The sequence below is a fragment of the Lycium barbarum genome, chromosome 1 (assembly GCF_019175385.1).
Source record: "Lycium barbarum isolate Lr01 chromosome 1, ASM1917538v2, whole genome shotgun sequence".
NCBI classification, from domain to species: domain Eukaryota; kingdom Viridiplantae; phylum Streptophyta; class Magnoliopsida; order Solanales; family Solanaceae; genus Lycium; species Lycium barbarum.
Window position 1 is genome coordinate 169,313,782 of NC_083337.1, and position 23,298 is coordinate 169,337,079.

Here is a 23,298-nt window from a genome sequence, read left to right on the forward strand (position 1 = left end):
TGCCTTTTAAATTTACAATCTTGTCGCTGAGATTAGAAGTCTAGGATTAAGTGGACAATAATAAAAATGTGGACATATTATCCCCCAAGTTTCAGCCTGTGGGCCATGCCGCGATTGGCCCTCGTAACTTTCTCGATTATAAGAAAATTCAGATTTGCAACATTACTGACATGTTAAAGTGTTGTATAGGTGCTATTCGATCGTTCAATATTACTGCTAAAATCTAAGGTCTATTTCTTTCATGGGAGATTTGGGATGTGGGGAGGGGGTATTGTCATTTGTCACTGGCTAGAGGTGCAGTTAGAATTTTTAATTTATGGGTTTGGACTATAATTATTTTTACTTACTGAATTTTTTAATAGATTATTTATACATATTAAATGACTTTTTGATTATAAATATAAGTTAGTCAAAATTGTGGCTCCGACCCTCGTTCTCAAACTTGTAAGTTGATGTATACTGGATTTTGCTATACTCTCAAATAGGTCAATTTTTTTTTTTTTTAAGCAATTCAAATAGGTCAAGTTCAATGGCAGCTTTTTAAGACCATGTTAAGATTTCCCCCTTCATCGGATATAACAATATTATCCATAGGGGTGAGCGTTCGATTTTTCGGTTCGGTTTGGCTATTTCGGGTTTGGTTGTTTGAAGGTGGACACCGAACCAAACTAATTCAGTTTGGTTCGGTTCGGTTTCGGTTTTTTCGATTCGATTTTTTTAATATAATACTAGAGGCGATTCCATTGACACTAATTCATATTCTCAAAAGCAATAAAACATAAAACTGATAAATTAAAATCAAAATCAAACAAACAGGATACACAAGAACAGAAAACTATAATCATGACATAGGATTACTAAGTGTTATATACATACCGTAAGAATAATTAAGAAAACATATAAAGGACATACATTAATCCTAAAGAGACATCCTAGTTACCTTTCTTTGTTAAGGATATTTAATTTTTTCAATTGAAGTAGAAAATTAGGGATACAAATGCAAAAGAGGACTTATTACAATTGAGTTTTTTTTTTGCTTTAAACTTAATAGGCCTGGACTATTTTAATTTTTTTGGGTAATGTATTAAATTTCGGTGCACGTTCGATTTTTCGGTTCGGTTTTATCAAACTTCGGTTCGGCTATTTCGGTTTCGGTTTTTTGACGATGGACACCAAACACCGAACCAAACTAGTTCGGTTCGGTTCGGTATGTTGAAATTTCGGTTCGATTCGGTTTGATTTTTCGATTTTCGGTATTTATGTCCAGCCCTAATTATCCATGGATAAAGCCATGTCCTTTTCTTGAAATAACAACTAGACGATAACTCGAAGGCATTTGGTCTGTTTTTTTTCTTCTTTGTTTTTTTATTTTTTTATTTTCTGAACGAGAATCAAGTTAGCTTATGAATTTTAGGACACGTGCTTCATCCAATAGAGAGAGTGAATTAATTGCTCTCCCTTTTTTTTTCACATTCATCAATTTTATTTCTTTAATGAACTATCTGTGGCGGCCGAATATTTCGACAATTTAATGAAGGTATTTAAGGGTCTATAATTTGGCAGAAAATACTTTTGGTAGTTCTAGATTTTAGAATCTTTTTTTATTTCAAGATTCTAAAATCTATGAAGTTAAAAAAAAAAAAAAAAAAAAACTGAACTTTAGAATCTTATGGTCTTAAATTAAAGATGTGTGTAATAATCAAAATGTCCTTTGAGTCTTCTAGCCTTAAATACGCCATGTCGGGTGTAAAAAACTACTAAATATAGAAAGTAACATTCTTTGTTAAACAAATTAAAAAAGAAAGTATGACAAACAAATTAAAACTGAGGAAGTAAGAATTAGTGACGGACAACTTATATTGGCTAAACATCAAAATCCATTACCCTAATGGCGGATTAGTGACATATCATAAAAGAATCTTAGTATTAGCTACGAACAATTTAGCGATAAATACCATAGATAACTCTTTTTTTGTTGTTGATGCAGTTCATAATTAAGTAATAAATGAGATGAACACATTAATTAATTACAATTAAATGATAAAAAGCATGCAGAAGATACATATCACATGTCATTAATTTAATGTAAATATTACTTACTAATAAAAATACCATAATGAAATAGGTAAAAAGACTTAAAAACTTACCCCACACACTATATGTTTACAACCAAGTTAATAGATGCATGACACTATAATTAATAAACTTTTAGCACTTAATCGTGGTTACTTAATATGATTCTCACCTCATTAGATTATTTAACTACAATTAATTGATACAAATATGGGGAGCAGGTAAATGGTTTTAGGATTGAGTTTAAACGAAAGGATGGGAAAGTAGCTAGGTGGCTGTTTTTTGCAATTAGGTTGGCTAAGAGGTGAATAACTTGTGCACGATTCAGAGTAGGCCTATCTTTGACCAAATATCAATCTCCAAATATAAATTAGAATGGGGACGAGTAGGAAGAGACATTACATGGAAAAATTCTTCAGAAATACAGAATAAAAGGTCAAATATAGCTGATATCCAAAGGAAAAGTCAATAAGACCAATAAAATAAGAATCAGTTTCTATATCTCACTACAAATTTAAAACTTTGGCAATTCTTGCTTATAGGTAGCCCATGTGGTTGAAAATTGTTCTCGTTTTCCTTGCAAACGTCAAATATAAATCATGCTAATAATAAATATGAACCCTTTTTTTTTTTTTGTTGAGAAAAAGTTCAATATAGTCGAGAAAGACGTGAAATTTATGATCATGAGAATAGTGTCAAGTTAGGTACTCAAAATACGTCAATGATAACATTCATATGCCCACCGTATGAGAATAGTCGAAAGGAACTGAAATTTATATTATGTTATTATTAGTTGTTAATCACCAAGAACAGTTGCAGAAGTTGTTACGCTTCCGTTGCTATTGCCAAACTGTTGCTCAGTATGCTCAACTTGCTTTAAGGAAAATTAAACTCTAATGTGACTTAACAAACAGAAAAAATGGATATTTGTTGAAACATTACACTACAACATATAGACGCAAGATATTTTCTCTTAAAACCATCCCAAATTGTGTAAGTAAACAGATAGAATAGAAATTGAGATGAAAGCAACTGCTTCACTAATCCATTTACAACTCTGCATGTTCAGTTTTTATATAAGCAAAATACATCTAACTGATTAAAGCAAAAGCGTATAAAATATCTACAAAACTACTCCTAAATACTACTCTGTACGGACATCTTTCGGATTGCGAGAGTCAATTACTACTTTTTTCCATTTTCATCAATTCCATTTCTTAAATGGATTATGTGCGGCCGAATGTTTCGACGATTTAATGAAGGTATTTAAAGGTTGGTTAGGCAGATCGATACTCTTGCTGGTTCAAGATTTTAAAATCTTTAAACAAAGATATATAGAAAATAAAATCAGTGTTTGGGAACTGTTCTTGTATTGAGCCTGCATCGAATGTTTATATCAAGACAACATAACTTACCATGAATAAGTGATCTCATGAAATAAAAAATGTGCATTCTTTCGTTGAGATTTTAATGAAGTTATTTATAAACAAAGATAACTTTCAAATAAATAAAACTAAAATTCTATACTTTACTAATACTTGTAGATGACAATTAATTAAATTATGCAAAGTATATCGAAAAGATGAAGAAAATTAATTACTTTTCTTAATATAATTAGGTTTTCCTTTTACTTTCTAAAAATCTACGGATGAGAAAATACATTTTTTCCTTTTTTTTAGTTCAAATGGAATATTATTTAAAAATTGTATATTTTAATTATTTTCTCACAAATGAAGAATCAATGCTTCATGATTCATTTAATCATGTTTCGCTGTGCTAACAACCACTACCTAACATTTTTTTCACCTACCCAAAAAAAAAAAGATACACAAAAACATAAAAAAATTTACTCCCTTTTGTCACAAGTTGTTTCACATTATTACTGCCCGAAAAACTAAAAAAATCTTTCATTAAGTACATATTTTTCAAAGATGTTCTCAACATTTAAACTACTTCATCAAGTTCAGATTATAATTTCTTTTTATGTAATTCTAAGTGTCAAGATATTAAGAAATATATTTATGAATTTATACCAAAAATTTAACTGGCTGAGTAAGCCCTGCATTATTTTTTTTTTAAGACGAATGGAGTATAAACTACAACTCACATTGTTCGTTATGCATAGAAAATATTATTAAGTATGCGTACATCAAATTTTAAAAATAAAATATGATAATACACCAAATAATATTAAAAAAAAAAGTTAATTTTGTTAAACATGACCGATATGGCTAATCAACATACAAACCAACGCAACATGCCAATGAAAAGATTCAAATTTCAATATTGTTAAAAAATGATTAGATAAAAATAAAAATTTTAGGTAACAACATCTAATCCAAATTAAGTTTCACACTGAACAATTAAAGAGCAGTTAATTAGAGAAATTTGAATTTTTGTGTGCAGAACATATTTTAATTAAGGTAACTGCAAATGTAGTGTATTCTCTCATTCAAATTATCCATAGTGACGTGTTTCTTTTAATTGACTTCATGACAATTCACAATTTCTTAAGTGTTTTAAGAGGACTTTTAAAGTTTCTAAATTTATCAAAATTAGGTGTGGCACCTTAAGTAAATAAAAAACAAAGTGGGAGTAAAATAAAATATATGAAGAAGTTAGTACAAGTCACATCACCTTAAAAAAAAGTTAGTATAGAGAGTTTTGTATTATTATTTTTTATTATTTTTAAAGTGCCTAAATATTTTTAAAACAGCTTATAATAGATGAAAAATATAAGTCAAATATAGGAATAAGTTTGGATGAGGCAGCCTTTAGTTGGTAACCCTCAGTTGTAATGCAATCAAGACTCTAACTAAGAACTACAAAAAAGTTACATTAGCCCTTATTATATATAATAATTAATTTAATTTACTTACAAACATCGTAATTATGTTAGGTTTTTCACTTAGAATATTATTGTAGTTACTATCTTATCTTAATAGGAGGCCTCATCCCTACACCTACATTTTTCTTGCCAAACCCTCAGGTCATGCACTCCCCTACATTTCTTATTTCCCAGCTTATCCTTCATCAACTTTCTATCATTTTCGATTTTGCTATAACCTAAAAGTAGGAGTAGCTTCTACTGACACTTTAATATTCTTTTAATTAAGCAGTGAGTTTTCCGTCACGTCGCTGGATACAATATACAAACTTGTTACCTAGAGCCCGTTTGGATTGACTTATAAATTGTTTTCAGCTTTTTTGAGTGTTTGACTGGTCAGCTTAAAGTCATTTTGTGCTTAAAATAAGCTCAAAAAAATAATTGAGCCCATTTGACTTAGCTTATCTAAAGCAGCTTATAAGCTGAAAACAGCCTATAAGCCAAAAAAAATAAGTTAGACTATCCCAACTTATTTTTTTTAGCTTATAAGCTGTTTGCAGCTTATAGGCATAAGCCCATCTAAACAGGCTCCTAATCATATTTTAAAGCCTATTTGGATGGACTTAAAAAAAAGCAGTTTATAAGCTGCTTTAGATAAGCTAAGCCAAACAGGCCCAATTTTTATTTTTATTTTGAATTTATTTTAAGCACAAAATGACTTTAATCTAGCCAGTCAAACAATCAAAAAAACTGAAAACAACTTATAAGTTACTTATAAGCCAATCCTAACGGGCTGTTAATATTAGATACACGACTAGCATGGGCCATGGCATATGTTTAGTTGTTGACTATTTGTATTATTTCTACAATTAAATTTTAAAATTATGTAAAAGCAGCATAAACCTGAACGTATATACTCCGGAGAACTTAACAACCTAGCAAAACCAACTATAGAAATAGTGATATATACTAGAGAGGTTTTTAGAAATGGCTGCGGAGGAATGAAAGAAGCACTACATATCAGGTGTACTTGCTGAAAACAACGGCTTCTTTAGTTATTTAGCTTCGTCATAGTTTCATTAGTTTGAATACGAAGAGCTCAAAACCGGTCCCATTAGGGAACATTCTTAAAGGCGATGGACTGCTGTATAGTCGAAAGGAGCTGAAATTTACATCATGTTATTATTAGTTGTTAATCACCAAGAACAGTTGCAGAAGTTGTTAAGCTTCCTCTGCTACTACCGAACTGTTGTTCAGTATGCTCAAACTTGCTTTAAGCAAACCAAACTCTAATGTGACCAACAAACAGAAAAATGGATATTTGTAGAAACATTACACTACAACATAAACTACGCAAGACTCTCTTCTCTAACCATCTGAAGCGGAGGCAGATGTGCATTTATCACGAAATCGAGTCTTCCCATTTATTTCCATAACTTGACAGAACTGTCATGACTTGCAGAAGCGACCATGCCAGTCACCGGCGACTGTGCTAGAGCAGCAATAATGTTTTCATGGGCTGGAATTGTCATGCTTTTATTCTTAACCATGTTCCACAGCTTCAAAGACTAGCATGGATTCACAAAGCAAGAATGAGTAATTTGTCGATTTCAATGCCCAAGCATTTGGGTAAATTTTTAAACAACTGTACTGGATGAATATGAGATAGGTCCTGCAAACTGAATTAACATCTAACGTGAATTATAGAAATAGAGTTGGCAAAGGAGAATAATAATTTACCCTCATTCCTCCAATCACCAATAGAGCTGAATAGCTAGGATGAAAAACACAAGAGTGGAACTGATTTCCATTTGCACTTAGCTCATGGATGCAATCGCCGGTGTTCAATGACCAAACTTTGGCAGACTCCTCACTTACTGATGCCAGTAGATCACCACTGACATCCCAACAAAGGTAGTTCACCACTCCAGAGTGCCCCTGTGAACACATTTAGCTTGGAAGTGAGGAATCATGGCTGGAAGATAAAGAAAATACAAAATTGCCACAAACATAAATAGTTTTTGAGTAACGGTCAACGTAATCCACCACATATGGAAGTTGAAGAAAAACCTGGAAAGACTGCAGTTGCCTGTCATTCTCGACGTCAAAGATTGAAACCACCTTATCCGATGCGGCTGCCAGCAGCTGACCAGTTAGGGGCTGGAATCTCACGTGTGCACTGCCTCCTTGCTATGAATAGAGACAGGAGACAAATTGAAGATAGTTCAAAGGAAAATTACCACTACAAATAAATAAAAGAGCATAATGAATATTAAAGGGCAAACCTTCGAAACTCGAGTACATGAGAATGGACTAATACTCCAGTAGCGAATCTAATTGTTGCTATCGCAGAAACAAAATAGATCATTCTTTTTCGGATGGAAATCCAATGACATAACATGAGAAGTATGCCCGGTATATGAATTCAAACAGTAGCTAGGCTGCAAAAACAAATTCAACAAGAGGTCATTTGAGTGATGAATATGTGGTAAAAAATATAGATTGGATTTGTTGAATACTACATGACACTCAGATTATCTAAAAGCATGGACTTAGTATATAAGGTCTCAGGTCGTAAGCTACTAGAGGTAAGGCCTGCTTCAACATGGTGACCAAATAATTATTCAGCAGACATATCTTTAACAATTACATTAGCAGCGTCCCACAATCTCACGGACTTGTCAAATGAAGCTGTTGCAAGCTGAGTTGAATTAGGCCTGAACTGGACATCAGTAATCAAGTATTGATGCTCTTCAGGGGTGGTCTCCGTTTGCAAGGTATCCATGTTCCACAGAACAGCCTGATAAATACACAGGAAAGGATTGATTTTATGAAAACAGGAGTGCAGCATAAAATGTTTGGTCACTAGCGAAGTATAAATTTCATTTTTGAATGAAGTTAAGACGATACAGCTCAATGGAGGTTTAACCGCTGAAAAGCAGCACATCCACCATTGGAATGAAATGAAACACTCCATCCAATTATCTCTATATGCTAAAGATGTTAGCTTCTATGGAAATGCATTCTACCTTCTTGTCATGTCCGGCACTAGCGAGCAACTTCCCATCTGATGAGAAATGACAGCAAACAACTTTATTCCTTGTGCGTATACAACCAACTACACCGAACGAGAATCCTGAGATATTTATCGTCTTAGAAAATTTGCAACAAAACAACAAAGAATACACAGATTGCATTATCACCTTTGGAAGAGTCAGGTTTGTGCTCAGTAAGAGTTTGTTTCTGTTGTTGAGAGGAGGATTGTTGTATTTGGGCCATTTTCATCTGTTAAAACAAGTCATTAGTACACAAGCAGTTTGAAGGAGAACATTGTAGCAGTTGCAACTAAAATGGAAGAGCCTCTTTGAATCTACAGAAAGACACATCACTGTTTAAAAATCATACACATCCTCACACACAGCCGGAAGGAACGATTTTAAAGGCGCTCTCAAAGACAGCTGCAAGGAAAGGCATGTCAACTGCTCAAGACGGCTGTGATGATGGCAATTATTCTGAAAGATGTACAATCTATTAGCAAAGCAAGTGCTAGCACCTAGCCAAAAGCTAAGGCTTTATTGCATTTTGGTTGAGATCTAGGCCTCAATTTTCTGATAATTAGTTTTCAATTCCATCAGCCTTACGACACATAATCCTGGCACTTTGGTGGCTAAGAACCAAGAAACATTTATTTGTAGACTCCCTAGGCCACAAATTCCCACTAGTCTGCAACGTTTGTTCTTGCATCATAATATGGAAAGGTTTATCCGAAGGTGAAGGGCTTGGTGAGCTCAATATTAGTTCAAAGTTTAAGAATCTAGATGCAGTGAAGCACTGCTACTCACTTGTTCAATGGTCTCCATCACAGTTTTAAGGGCCCCCTTGTTTTCCAAAGGTAGGTTGAAGTAAATGTATACCAATGCACCAGGAAAGGTAAGCAAGAACTGTAAATGTCAACCCAAGAGAACTTACTCTATATCATGGAAGTGAAGTAATCACGGGTTCCAACTAAAATTTTCACACAAATCACATAATACAACTTAGAATCTAACTAATTGTACCCGAAAAAATGCAAATAAAATCAGAAAATACTAGGACAGTACGCCTCGTCATCAATAAAACAAAATTACCACCTTATAACGGTACAATAGTACAAGACAAGATAAAATCCCCCCTAAATCATACCCACCTAGGAAATTCCCCTAGGTTCCTTTATTGAGTGTTATGGGGCACAAGATGACAGAGAGCTCATGGCTCTGCCCATGGCAACTATAACACGAAGGAACCGAGAGTAACATCCTCAATTAGGTATAAAAAAAAACAAGTCTAATGAAATTGAACCTGGGAATCACGAGAACTCATGATAAGGAACAAAAACCCTCAAAAAATGGCCGTGTGTTGACCGCCAATGGCGGCCTGAAATGAGGTGGAAGGGTCGGGGTGGTGAAATGAACAATGGGGGGTGGAATGTATATTTTTAATAAGCTTTCACCCTTATTTTTTTTAAATTAAATAACTCCTAATTTTCTTGTACTTGTCAATTTTTGCAATTTTCAAATCATAAATAACTCGTATTTTTCATTTAATCATGTTTCTCTATGCTAACAAACACTACCTAACATTTTTTTCACCTACCCCCCCCCCCCCCCCCAAAAAAAAAAAAAAGATACATAAAAAAATTTACTCCCTTTTGTCACAAGTTGTTTCACGTTATTACTGCCCGAAAAACTAAAAAAATCTTTCATTAACTACATATTTTTCAAATATGTTCTCAACATTTAAACTACTTCATCAAGATCAGATTATAATTTCTTTTTATGTAATTCTAAGTATCAAGATATTAAGAAATATATTTATGAATTTATACCAAAAATTTAACTGACTAAGTACGCCTTACATTATTTTTTTTAAGACGGATGGAGTATAAACTACAACACACATTGTTCGTTATGCAAAGAAAATATTATTAAGTATGCGTACATCAAATTTTAAAAATAAAATATGATAATACACCAAATAATATATATATATAAAAAAAAAGTTAATTTTGTTAAACATGACCGATATGGCTAATCAACATACAAACCAACACAACATGCCAATGAAAAGATTCAAATTTCAATATTGTTAAAAAATGATTAGATAAAAATAAAAATTTTAGGTAACAACATCTAATCCAAATTAAGTTTCACACTGAACAATTAAAGAGCTGTTAATTAGAGAAATTTGAATTTTTGTGTGCAGAACATGTTTTAATTAAGGTAACTACAAATGTGGTGTATTCTCTCATTCAAATTATCCATAGTGACGTGTTTCTTTTAATTGACTTCATGACAATTCACAATTTCTTAAGCGTTTTAAGAGGACTTTTAAAAATTTTAAATTTATCAAAATTAGATGTGGCACCTTAAGTAAATAAGAAACAAAGTGGGAGTAAAATAAAATATATGAAGAAGTTAGTGCAAGTCACATCACCTTAAAAAAAAAGTTAGTATAGAGAGTTTTGAATCGTTATTTTTTAATTTTTAAAGTGTCTAAATATTTTTAAAACATCTTATAATAAATGAAAAAATATAAGACAAATATAGGAAAAAGTTTGGATGAGGCCGCCTTTAGTTGGTAACCCTTAGTTGTAATGTAATCAAGACTCTAACTAAGGACTATAAAAAGTTACATTAGCCCTTATTATATATAGTAATTCATTTAATTTACTTACAAACATCGTAATTATGTTAAGTTTTTCAGTCACTATCTTATCTTAAGAGGAGGCCTCATCCCTACACCTACATTTTTCTTGCCAAACCCTCGGGTCATGCACTCCCTACATTTCTTATTAGTGAACCTATCAGCGCTTCGCGCGGATTAAACATCCGAATATTAATTTTGTAAATTTATTGCTATTTTTTTAAATTCAAATATTTCAAATTTTAACCAATTATATTGTTAACTCTTAGTTTACATATTTTTCATTACGTGAGAGTTTTTTTTTGTCTTCAATAACGACTTTTACAATCTCCGTGAGCGAAATAATATTTTCATTTTTCTTAATGGGGTGTAAAGACGGAGTTTCAATAAATATTTGTACAATCTATGTGAGTAAATTAATATTTCATTTTTCTTAAAGGAATATAAAGACAAAATTTCAAGAGGAATCGATCTCCTTCTGTGCATATGCAACCTTCTCCTTCCCCCTTTTAAGTTTTAACCCTTTTATCTTTAACTTTTTTCCTTTCTTACTTGCTTTCACTTCCTAATAATAAAGATAAAGTAATAAGAATATAAGGTTCTCAAATCTCAACGTAAAATATAGAATAATATATTAAAATAAATGCATAACATATTATAGGATATGAATAAGCATAGATATTACTACACATTAATTGTAGTTTAATTAGATAATACGAAAAGTACCAATATAGTAAGGAACAGGGAAAAACAAACAATTTTAATTGAAGAACAAAATTATTAGGAGTCAAAAAGAACTAGTAAAATATTATAAATCTATTATTTTAATTTTTTTATCATTAAATATTTTAATTTAACAAATTTGATTAAATCCTAAAATTGATATGGAGCGTGATTCGGTAGCCATTTCCTTCTTTCTCAATTTTTGTTTTACCATATGTTTTTGGTCATTTTAATTATTATGCATATCCCCATGTTGAAGGTGGCAGCTAGTTTTTAATTTTTGAAAATCATTAAAAAAAAAAAAAAAAAACAACAACAACAACAGCAAAAGCATCAATATATGTCACAAGACCGTAGAGCATAGGTAGAGATATGCCTAACCAGATTTAAAAGTTCATGAATTCATCGAGTGAATATAGTTATCTTGAAAGAAATATATTCAACGTTGAGATGAATATCACTGAGTGTCTTGGTTTTTCGATGCAAATGGCATAGCACGGATTATCAAAATTCAACAAATAATGAGTAAGAAGTAGTTCTTGAATTCAAAGGGGTAAACTTTTCAATCAAAACATTAGCATATACCTTTACCTGTAAAGAAATTGATTCGTTGAGTGTTCAGGCTCCATTATGCAGATGGCGTGGCACACATTACCAAATTTCGGTAAATAATGGGTAAGAATTCTTAATTATTGAATTCAAAAGAGCACACTTTTCAATGAAAGCATTTGCATATATCTTTACTTGTAAAGAAATTGATCCATTTGAATATGCTCGGCAAATGACACATACAAATAAATTCTAGCAAGATATTAAATATTCACTCACACATAAATTTCACAAGATAAGCTGTGACCATGCAAAGTAAAATAAAAAGCTGAAAAGGCAGTTTACCTCTTTCGGAAAAATTCCCAAATACAATATTGAAGACTTCTTCTTTCCTGGGTAACGACTGATGAAGCTAAAATAGATGGATTGTATAGCCAACATAAGGCTTAGGTTCATGCTTGTCTTTTAACCTCCCCTCAAATATATTAATACACATTAAATAAAAGTTAATTTAAGAGAAGGGTACAAGAATCATAACGTTTAGAGCACTAATGAAGATTTTTAGGCTTTTCAATATTAGCTAAACTAATAAAATGGAGGAGGGAAAAATCAAAATAAAAGAGAAAAAAGATGATTAGTGTTCTTGTGTTGCAAGAGTGAATTCACCGTTAGTTATCATCTAATACATATATTTATTGTCTTTACAATTTATTCATTTCTTAAGTAACATTGCTATGCTATGCCTCTTCATTTTTTTAAAAAAATTTATTACTACAATTCTTTATTCTTTATTGTCTTTACATATGGGTCTTCAAATTTAGTTAAAGGGAAAAATATCAAAAAGATGAGATAAAAGATAAATACATTTGGTGGCCATAGAGAGATGTCACATATGATTGACTATTTCTAGCTTTATTATATATATTGATGATTGCCTAGCTTTAATATATATATATATATATATATATATATATATATATATATATATATATATATATATATATATATGAGAAAAGGTAAAGGTTTTAGCAAATGAAAAGATTTAGAATATGATAATAACAATAAAAAATGCTTTGGGCTGATTCAACCAAAAACTTTACCTGGGCAGTGGTTGAATCATAAAGATCACCATTTACTACTACTACTATTACATGGGTTTATTGCTCCATTTACTTGGAAGGCATTTTTTTAATTCATTAGTTAGTAGGAAAAACTCATAAAAATTTTAAAAAAGGAGAAAAACGATAAACGTCAATGGAGACGATAGAGAGGTACCATATAGGATTGTTTATGCCTAACTTTAATTAAGAAGTGAATTTTCCGTCACATCGCTGGATACAATATACAAACTTGTTACCTAATCATATTTTAGAGCCTATTTGGATGGGCTTAAAAAAAACAGCTTATAAACTGTTTTAGATAAGCTAAGTCAAACGGACCCCATTTTTTTTTTTTTTGGAGTTCATTTTAAGCACAAAATGACTTTAATCTGACCAACCAAACACTCAAAAAAACTGAAAACAAAGTTACTTAAAAGCCAATCCAAACGGGCTGTTAGTATTAGTTACACGACTAGCATGGGCCATGGCATATGTTTAGTTGTTGACTATTTGTAATATTTCTACAATTAAATTTTAAAATTATGTAAAAGCAGCATAAACCTGAACGTAAATACTCTGGAGAACTTAACAACCTAGCAAAACCATAGAAATAGTGATATATACTAGAGAGGTTTATAGAAATGGCTGCGGAGGAATGAAAGAAGCACTACATATCAGGTGTCCTTGCTGAAAACAACGGCTTCTTTAGTTATTTAGCTTCGACATAGTTTCATTAGCAAATACGAAGAGCTCGAAACCGGTCCCATTAGGGAACATTCTTAAAGGCGATGGACTGCTGTACAGTCGAAAGGAGCTGAAATTTAATATCATGTTATTATTAGTTGTTAATCACCAAGAACAGTTGCAGAAGTTGTTAAGCTTCCTCTGCTACTACCGAACTGTTGTTCAGTATGCTCAAACTTGCTTTAAGCAAACCAAACTCTAATGTGACCAACAAACAGAAAAATGGATATTTGTAGAAACATTACACTACAACATAAACTACGCAAGACTCTCTTCTCTAACCATCTGAAGCGGAAGCAGATGTGCATTTATCACGAAATCGAGTCTTCTCATTTATTTCCATAACTTGACAGAACTGTCATGACTTGCAGAAGCGACCATGCCAGTCACCGGCGACTGTGCTAGAGCAGCAATAATGTTTTCATGGGCTGGAATTGTCATGCTTTTATTCTCAACCATGTTCCACAGCTCCAAAGACTAGCATGGATTCACAAAGCAAGAATGAGTAATTTGTCGATTTCAATGCCCAAGCATTTGGGTAAATTTTTAAACAACTGTACTGGATGAACATGAGATAGGTCCTGCAAACTGAATTAACATCTAACGTGAATTATAGAAATAGAGTTGGCAAAGGAGAATAATAATTTACCCTCATTCCTCCAATCACCAATAGAGCTGAATAGCTAGGATGAAAAACACAAGAGTGGAACTGATTTCCATTGGCACTTAGCTCATGGATGCAATCGCCGGTGTTCAATGACCAAACTTTGACAGACTCCTCACTTACTGATGCCAGTAGATCACCACTGAGATCCCAACAAAGGTAGTTCACCACTCCAGAGTGCCCCTGTGAACACATTTAGCTTGGAAGTGAGGAATCATGGCTGGAAGATAAAGAAAATACAAAATTGCTACAAACATAAATAGTTTTTGAGTAAGGGTCAACGTAATCCACCACATAAGGAAGTTGAAGAAAAACCTGGAAAGACTGCAGTTGCCTGTCATTATCGACGTCAAAGATTGAAACCACCTTATTCGATGCGGCTGCCAGCAGCTGACCAGTTAGGGGCTGGAATCTCACCTGTGCACTGCCTCCTTGCTATGAATAGAGAGGGGAGACAAATTGAAGATAGTTCAAAGGAAAATTACCACTACAAATAAATAAAAGAACATAATGAATATTAAAGGGCAAACCTTCGAAACTCGAGTACATGAGAATGGACTAACACTCCAGTAGCGAATCTCATTGTTGCTATCGCAGAAACAAAATAGATCATTCTTTTTCGGATGGAAATCCAATGACATAACATGAGAAGCATGCCCGGTATATGAATTCAAACAGTAGCTAGGCTGCAAAAACAAATTCAACAAGAGGTCACTTGAGTGATGAATATGTGGTAAAAAATATAGATTGGATTTTTGTTGAATACTACATGACACTCAGATTATCTAAAAGCATGGACTTAGTATATAAGGTCTCAGGTCGTAAGCTACTAGAGGTAAGGCCTGCTTCAAGATGGTGACCAAATAATTATTCAACAGACATGTCTTTAACAATTACATTAGCAGCGTCCCACAATCTCACGGACTTGTCAAATGAAGCAGTTGCAAGCTGAGTTGAATTAGGCCTGAACCGGACATCAGTAATCAAGTATTGATGCTCTTCAGGGGTGGTCTCCGTTTGCAAGGTATCCATGTTCCACAGAACAGCCTGATAAATACACAGGAAAGAACTCATAAGGATTGATTTTATGAAAACAGAAGTGCAGCATAAAATGTTTGGTCACTAGTGAAGTATAGATTTCATTTTTGAATAAAGTTAAGACGATACAGCTCAATGGAGGTTTAACCGCTGAAAAGCAGCACATCCACCATTGGAATGAAATGAAACACTCCATCCAATTATCTCTATATGTTAAAGATGTTAGCTTCTATGGAAATGCATTCTACCTTCTTGTCATGTCCGGCACTAGCGAGCAACTTCCCATCTGATGAGAAATGACAGCAAGTAACTTTATTCCTTGTGCGTACACAACCAACTTCACCGAACGAGAATCCTGAGACATTTATCGTCTTAGAAAATTTGCAACAAAACAACAAAGAATACGCAAATTGCATTATCACCTTTGGAAGAGTCAGGTTTGTGCTCAGTAAGAGTTTGTTTCATTGTATCATAGATATTTCCATCTCCCCCATCACGTGATAAAAATGACTCCACATTATCTTCCAGGGAACCAATGTCTCCAAACGTCTCCAAGTCATCCTGTACGATAGACAAAGGCATAATGGAGATGCTATGTTTCAAATGTAACTTCAAAATGCATAAAGAACCAATAAACTTTAAGTTCTTATTCATCAAAGATAATGGAAGCTTTACGATAACTAAGTACTCCTTTACAAATAACATGCTCGGAACTGCAATATTAAAAAATGCGTGATAATGGAAGCTATACGATAACTAAGTACTCCTTTACAAATAACATGCTCGGAACTGCAATATTAAAAAAATGCGTGAAAGACTAGAAGTTTTACCAGCTGATTTGTAGAAGATGCAATACCACCTGTTCCATCTCCTCCGTACATCATCATGCTTTTTGAAACACTGCTGACATGCTGCATACTGGCACTAGTCATCCCATCACCAGGTGTATGAGTTGATGCTGGTGAGCTTGGTGAAGGGCCAACAGTATTTCCGGTGCCAGTACTATTGGCAGGTCCAGATGACGAATGTTGCTTCCTTTTTCTGCCATTCTGAATCACAGGAGGAAGAAAGGTAAACTTCTCCTCTGTTGGCTTTGATAGGTTAGCTAACTTAAATTTTCAGAGACTATATACAAAATTTAGAAACAAGTAAAGGAAAAAAGAGAAAGACCACATGCTCTCTCTCTCTCTCTCTCTCTCTCTCTCTATATATATATATATATATATATCGTTAACTACTTTTGAGAACATGGTTTTTGGTAGATATCAACAAAGCTAAAATCAAATGTGAACTCTTATCTGGTTAAGCCAACCTGTGGCAATTGCGGCTGCTGCTGATGATGATGCAACTGCTCCTGTTGTTGAGAGGAGGATTGTTGTATTTGGGCCATTTTCATCTGTTAAAACAAGTCATTAGTACACAAGCAGTTTGAAGGAGAACATTCTAGCAGTTGCAACTAAAATGGAAGAGCCTCTTTGAATCTACAGAAAGACACATCACTGTTTAAAAACCATACACATCCTCACACACAGCCGGAAGGAACGATTTTAAAGGCGCTCTCAAAGACAGCTGCAAGGCAAGGAATGTCAACTGCACAAGATGGCTGTGATGATGGCAATTATTCTGAAAGATGTACAATCTATTAGCAAAGCAAGTGCTAGCACCTAACCAAAAGCTAAGGCTTTATTGCATTTTGGTTGAGATCTAGGCCTCAATTTTCTGATAATTAGTTTTCAATTCCATCAGCCTTACGACACATAATCCTGGCACTTCGGTGGCTAAGAACCAAGAAACATTTACTTGTAGACTTCCTAGGCCACAAATTCCCACTAGTCTGCAACGTTTGTTCTTGCATCATAACATGGAAAGGTTTATCCGAAAGGGCATAGTAAAGGTGAAGGGCTTGGTGAGCTCAATATTAGTTCAAAGTTTAAGAATCTAGATGCAGTGAAGCACTGCTACTCACTTGTTCAATGGTCTCCGTCACAGTTTTAAGGGCTCCCTTGTTTTCCAAAGGTAGGTTGAAGTAAATGTATACCAATGCACCAGGAAAGGTAAGCAAGAACTTTAACTGTAAATGTCAACCCAACTTACTGTAGAGAACTTACTCTATATCATGGAAGTGAAGTAATCACGGGTTCCAACTAAAACTCTATGGCTTCCCAGTAGCGCATTCCTAATGATCCTCACAGAAAAGAGGTTCCTCAAAATTTACTCCAAGTCTCTAACTGAAGCAAACATCCTTACCAAGAGGCCTTGACAAAGAGAGATTTTCTAAGCAAGGAAAACAGTTTCCCTTGAATTACCTGCTTTATTATTACTAACAAACTACATATCATCAGGCGCTCCCATATTTTTTTTTAAGAACTGATCTACCCTCTGGGCGGGCAAAGAAGAAAATGAAACTTTAGAAGTGTGCTCTCACTCTCTCCCCCTCTCAAAATTTTTAGTCCAGATTCAGACATTTTCCAACGTGAGTCAGCTTATGTTACTCTATTTCCACATTATTTGAATTAATTGGTTCAGCGACCTAAATATTTGTATGCACTGCCTTCAACGACAAGCTTCAATTGCAGTATGTCTCTTGATTTTACGCTCTAAGAAAACTACAAGGATCTTGAAGAAAACGAAGTTGAAGATCTTTTCACCTAAACAATGCATTGAAATTTGGAGTCCAAGAGCAAAACAACCAGTGTGCTCTGGCTGTGGAAAACAGTTTTTAAGATTGCATAATGGACAATACACAACATAACTAGCCAATGCAGGTACTGTTCTTCATTCTAGGAAAGGAGACTTAACCTTTGGTGAATTTGATTGTACTGGAGAGCATACGGATCCATCATTTCTCGGTGGCTGACCATCTTTTGCATTGAAGTTACCTCTTGGTAATCCACCGTATCCATAGTTAGGGGAATTCAGGTTACCTTGTGCGAGAGCCTGCTGTTGTTGTGATGCCAAAAGAAATTGATTTTGGGTCTGTATATTGGGCTTTTGTACTTGCAAACCAATACTCGGCCTCAAATGGTCAATTCCCTGTCAATATCAATGAGCAAAGTGGCCAGCCATGAATATCAAAATTGTAAGAATTCATTTACCAGATGAATAAAAGCAATTAGTAACTTACCGTTAGCGGCCAGCCCTTCAACGGTAGACCAGTAACACCTTGATTCAAGCCTAAAGAATGAAAAGACACGTTTACTGAGTTGTCGGCAACAACCAACCCCCCCCCCCCCCCCCCCCAAAAACGAAAAAAGTACAAGAAGACGACCTCATTTCACATTAAATGAAAAACTGGGGAAAAGAGAAAAAAAATGGAACTATTCAGAAAGATTGAAATCCACTAACAGACCAATGAAAAAGATAAAAATCAGAAAAAAGACTTGCTACTGATGGCCGTAAAGAAAATCCCTCAAAAATCTACCTATACACTGTTTTTGCTGCTAAAGACAATTGCTTGAGAAGCCAAACAATTTTACCGAAAGATGACATAAAAAAGGAAATAAACAAATCACATATCCATGTCCCATTTGCATTTGACAATGTCATCATGAGGAAGTCAAAAGATTAACAAGACATCACAGCAGCATTCTAACACATTCCAACAGCGAGTACTAGATATACGTCCACTACCCATGCTAAAGAATCAGAAGTAACACATGAGAGTAAACAAGAAATGTCAGTATGAAATTATGCATGAGCCAGTTGAAGGAGCACGATCAGCAATTGACTCCAAGAATCTACATAACACCAACATGCATACCATGGACAATCAGCTACACCAAAATGAGAAGCAATAAAGCAAAAATGCAGGTGCCGGTATTGCATAGTTACGAACTTAGAGCAGATTGAAGATGGAAATAATCATTTTCGAAGTCCTGAGCAAATCCTCTAAAAGTGAAAGTTTAATCTTCTAGAACTTGCAGTACAGGAAACAGAAAGAGGAATGTCATTCATGAAAGTGAGCATAGGGGAGAGGAATATCCACTTGTCTGGCAGCCAACAATCGAAAAACTGAAAGACTTCAGATTACGGCAAATGAATGCTATCCATACTTCATAAGGAAGTTTGTCTTGCAGAGATATGAATTTAAAAAGTTCATTAAGAGAACTCCATGCTTCATTTCAAAGATAACTAAGATAACATGCCAAACTCATTCCATGTGATTACATGTGAAAATAATTGTTCTCGACCAGGGATCATTAGTTGGGTAGGTGGACAAAGACTGCTAAGCAACCCAGGGGACAGTACCTGCACCACCAAGTCCTGACTTCGACTGCAGAATTGCTTGCCCATAAATTGATGAAGGATCCATGGGCAATGATTTCTGAGTACCACTCAAGTTCACTTCTGTTTTAATATCCTACATATTTTCCAACGATATTGGTCTGAGCTTGGTCCAAGACGACAAAATAAACTCAATAATAGGCAGATATAGTCTGCTAGATATAAGAGTTTAACTAGTTACCGTTGCCAGCTGAGGGCGTCCTTGCATTTGCTGCAATGCTGCAGACATGCTCCCCGAATTACCTTGTACCAACTGGCTGAATCAACAGAGAAGACATGCAGATACAGAAGTTCAGACAAAGCATGCAACAAATCAATAGAGGCTGCCTAAAATAATGCAACAAAAGCATGAGATGTGGAAAGAAAATGTTGCACCACTCATACCGTTGATGATTAGATGCAGACTTGAGAAGAGCCATCCTATTGGGATCGATAAGAGGTGAAGATGTCTCTGAGTCCAAGGAGTGAGGGTGCTTCATTTGTTCCTCGTACATTTTCATGGCTAAAACACTAGCAGATGGTTGCCCCATCATGCCTTCAGAGTTCATAGCATTTATAGGACCACCAAGGGAATTCTGATCCCTTCGCTGTAACTGGGCATTTCGTTGTTGCATGAGTTGCAACTGCTGCATCTGTAGCTGTTGTTGATGCTCCCTTGCTTTCATCTGCTGTGTCTAGAGTTCAAACCAAACAAACAAGGTGCTTCAGCCTCGTTAGATTAAAATGCCACAGAACTCCTAATGTTATTTAGGGAGAGGAATGGCACATCACACCTCTATGTATGCTGCTGCTGCTTCAGAATGTTTTTCATTTGTCCGTGCAATGAAAATGTCCCAAAATACGGACCACCATTCAAAAAGAAACCCTCCAGGTGCATCGATGGCTACAAAAGGGCAAATCAAATTATGAACACCTCGAGTGGAGCAAACAAAATCAAACTGCATATATAATTTATGAAAAAAAAAAAAGAGAATAAGCATGAACTATTCTGCAGATTGACTAGCGAAACAGCTACATAAGATGATATACATAGAAACTATTAGAATCAAAAGAACTCAACATGTAGAGCACTGTGTTAACATCATTACCTACAGGATCCGTAGCAACCTTCCCTTCCGTCATGAAAGCTTTTGCAGAATTATGCAGCTTTCTTTTCAACAAATAGTCATGAATGTAAACATCAAGCCTAGCAAGACAACAAAAAATCAAGAACGGATGAAAATCAATAAGTAATAACTGTAAACAACCAATACTCTTTATCGGAGAGGAATTTTACTTCCCCCCTCAACTAGCAACTTGAAAGATTAATAACTTTTGTTTGTTCTTTCGACTATTTTAGAGAATTCAGCACTTAATCATACAGTTTTTTAATCTTCGGTAGTGAAACATGGATGATGTACTCTTATTGAGGAAGAATTTTACTATTCCCCCTCGATTAGGAACTTGAAAAAATGGAAACTTTGGTTTTTTTTCTTTAGACTATTTTGAGAATTCGGCACTTAATCATACAGTCAATAATGTTTGGCAGTGAAACACCGAAAATTTGCATACATCTTATCTGCTTCCCAATTACTCTGCGCCATGACTTCACTCGATCACTTACGCAGCCAACTACCGGTATTCACAGCAATCACAGAGCTACACAATAATAACATAAAAACAGTTAAAAAAAATTACCAATTAAAAAAAAAAAAAAAAAAAAACCTTAAAACACAGTGAAAAAAAGGGAACTGATTCTCATCAAGTAGATACTTTACCAATTATGAAGATGATATCCAGCATTGCCGATTCAACAAATATCTCTAACCCTAATTCAAACAAAATAAGCCATAAAAACAAGAGAATTATACAAAATTCAAGTAACAAAAGGTAAGATCTTCATCAATAAGTAATTCACAACTTCAAAATCACACAATAACACCAACACATATTCAAATTCACAAAATTCATAAATCAGTTCACAAGCTCAACAAGCTAAAAACACAAGTAAAAAAAAAAAAAAAAAGTTACCTCAAAAAAAAACAGTAATTCAAGTAAAAAAGCTCCAATTGAAGTCAAATATCAGGTTTGTAGACGTCCGATCAATTACAGTTTATCCGAACATTAATTCTGACAAAAATCAACGGTAAAAACGAAAATTTAGATACTTACAGTGAATAATTCAACGTTTTCTTCGAGAAAATTCATCATTCATAGCTCGAAAAAAAAATCGCTTAAGAAGAGAGCTTCAAAGTGAAGGAAAAAAAAAAATTGTACTAACAACTGGAGTATCAAAGTGAAGGAAAGCCGAAAATAGCAAAACAGGCTGTCAAGTAAGGTACCGAACCTGAGGTTAGGATTAGCTTTTTATTTGTCTTTGATGGGGACAGGGGTTAGGTCCGGGAGGAAGTATTGGAACTTTAACGAGGCTTGGAGAGGTTGCTTCGGTGATTCCGTTCGAAGAAAGGGTAAAAAGTGGGGACTAGTTTTACGCAAAAGCGGTTCTACTTCTAAATATATACAAGAGCCGGTTGGGCTCCTTTTTTCTAATTCTAACTATATAGAAGAGCCGGTTGGGCTTCTTTTTCATCGTCCGTTGTTAAAAGAGCCGGTTGCGCTTCTTTTTCGTCGTCCGTTGTTAGAAGAGCCGGTTGGGCTCCTTTTTCGTCATCCGTTGTGGGCCCCATAAAAAAATTGTGGTTTTAACTATATAGAAGAACTAGTTGGACTCCTTTTTCGTCCTCCGTTGTGGCCCCATAAAAAAAAATTGTGAGCCCCATATATATTAAACAACAACTAAAATAAATAAATAAATAAAATGTGGGCCCCATATATATTAAACAACAACTAAAATAAAAAATTGTGGGCCTCATATATATTAAACAACAACTAATATTACCAAAAAAAAATATGGGCCCCATATTAAACATCAACCAGTATTAAAAAAAAAGTGGAACCACCACATCCAAACTCACGGGAAAAAAACAGTGGACCCCATATTAACAAAATCAAGCAATATTAAAAAAAAACTTATATATTATTTCCACATGCGTATCAACCCATTAGTGGAAGCAAATAAAATTATTGTACAGCAACATACTTAAAATACTTATATATTAAAATAAGATAGAATTTAATTACTTTTTCATTTTTTCCTTACTCTAATAAATGTGAAAAGAGATTAATGTCATAAAAGAAAAAATAATATTAAATGGAGATCAAATAATTAATAAGAGAAATTAGTGAAATTATAATTCTAATTGACGTTTTCTTAAAAAACCGTGTAAAAAATAACATGACAAGTAAAATGAGTTAAACAAAAAATATTTACTAAAAATTAAAAAATAGAAGTTCTTCATGGCCCTATATTAAACACCAATCAATATTAAAAAAAAAACCCAACCAATATTAAAAAAAAAAGTGCAAAAAGTGGAACCCACCATCTCCAAACTCAGGGGAAAAAAAAGTGAACCCCATATTAACAAAATCAAGCAATATAAAAAAAAGTGTATCTCATATTAAAAAAAAACAAACAATGTAAAAAAAAAAGTGCAGACTTTGTATTCGTAGCAAACACTAATATAATAAAGTTTTAAATACGGAGCACAAACTACAATGTTATATTAATCGTGTTT

The 23,298-nt window shown here is 33.9% G+C and overlaps 1 protein-coding gene and 1 pseudogene across 2 annotated transcripts; both read right to left on the reverse strand.

The window, feature by feature from the left end:
- Positions 1-6,047: 6,047 nt before the first annotated feature.
- LOC132607252 (transcriptional corepressor LEUNIG_HOMOLOG-like) lies at positions 6,048-9,212 on the reverse strand (annotated as a pseudogene).
- Positions 9,213-13,753: 4,541 nt separating this feature from the next.
- Positions 13,754-22,214, reverse strand: LOC132607261 (transcriptional corepressor LEUNIG_HOMOLOG-like). 2 transcript variants are annotated; one of them, XM_060321170.1, is made up of 19 exons: positions 22,011-22,214; positions 21,442-21,492; positions 21,236-21,322; positions 20,773-20,870; positions 20,458-20,567; positions 20,069-20,358; positions 19,866-19,941; positions 19,649-19,760; positions 18,525-18,574; positions 18,200-18,433; positions 16,713-16,796; positions 16,231-16,449; positions 15,823-15,961; positions 15,649-15,755; positions 15,260-15,409; positions 14,893-15,048; positions 14,678-14,797; positions 14,348-14,545; positions 13,754-14,175 (listed from the first exon to the last, which is right to left on the reverse strand). In XM_060321170.1, the coding sequence occupies exons 3-19, from the start codon at positions 21,265-21,267 to the stop codon at positions 14,032-14,034; spliced, it is 2,319 nt and encodes a 772-aa protein (XP_060177153.1). In that variant the 5' UTR covers positions 21,268-21,322; positions 21,442-21,492; positions 22,011-22,214; the 3' UTR covers positions 13,754-14,031. The 2 variants fall into 2 exon arrangements, with proteins under 2 accessions (XP_060177153.1, XP_060177145.1); XM_060321162.1 differs by lacking the exon at positions 22,011-22,214 and adding an exon at positions 21,836-21,989.
- Positions 22,215-23,298: the final 1,084 nt, after the last annotated feature.

Coding starts and splice junctions, on each gene's coding strand:
- LOC132607261 (XM_060321170.1), bottom strand. CDS start 21,267: ATGGCGCAGAGTAATTGGGAAGCAGATAAGAT. Junction 20,359..20,457: donor CAGCAGCAGCATACATAGAG/GTGTGATGTGCC, acceptor TTTGAACTCTAG/ACACAGCAGATGAAAGCAAG. Junction 15,962..16,230: donor CATCTTCTACAAATCAGCTG/GTAAAACTTCTA, acceptor TCTATCGTACAG/GATGACTTGGAGACGTTTGG.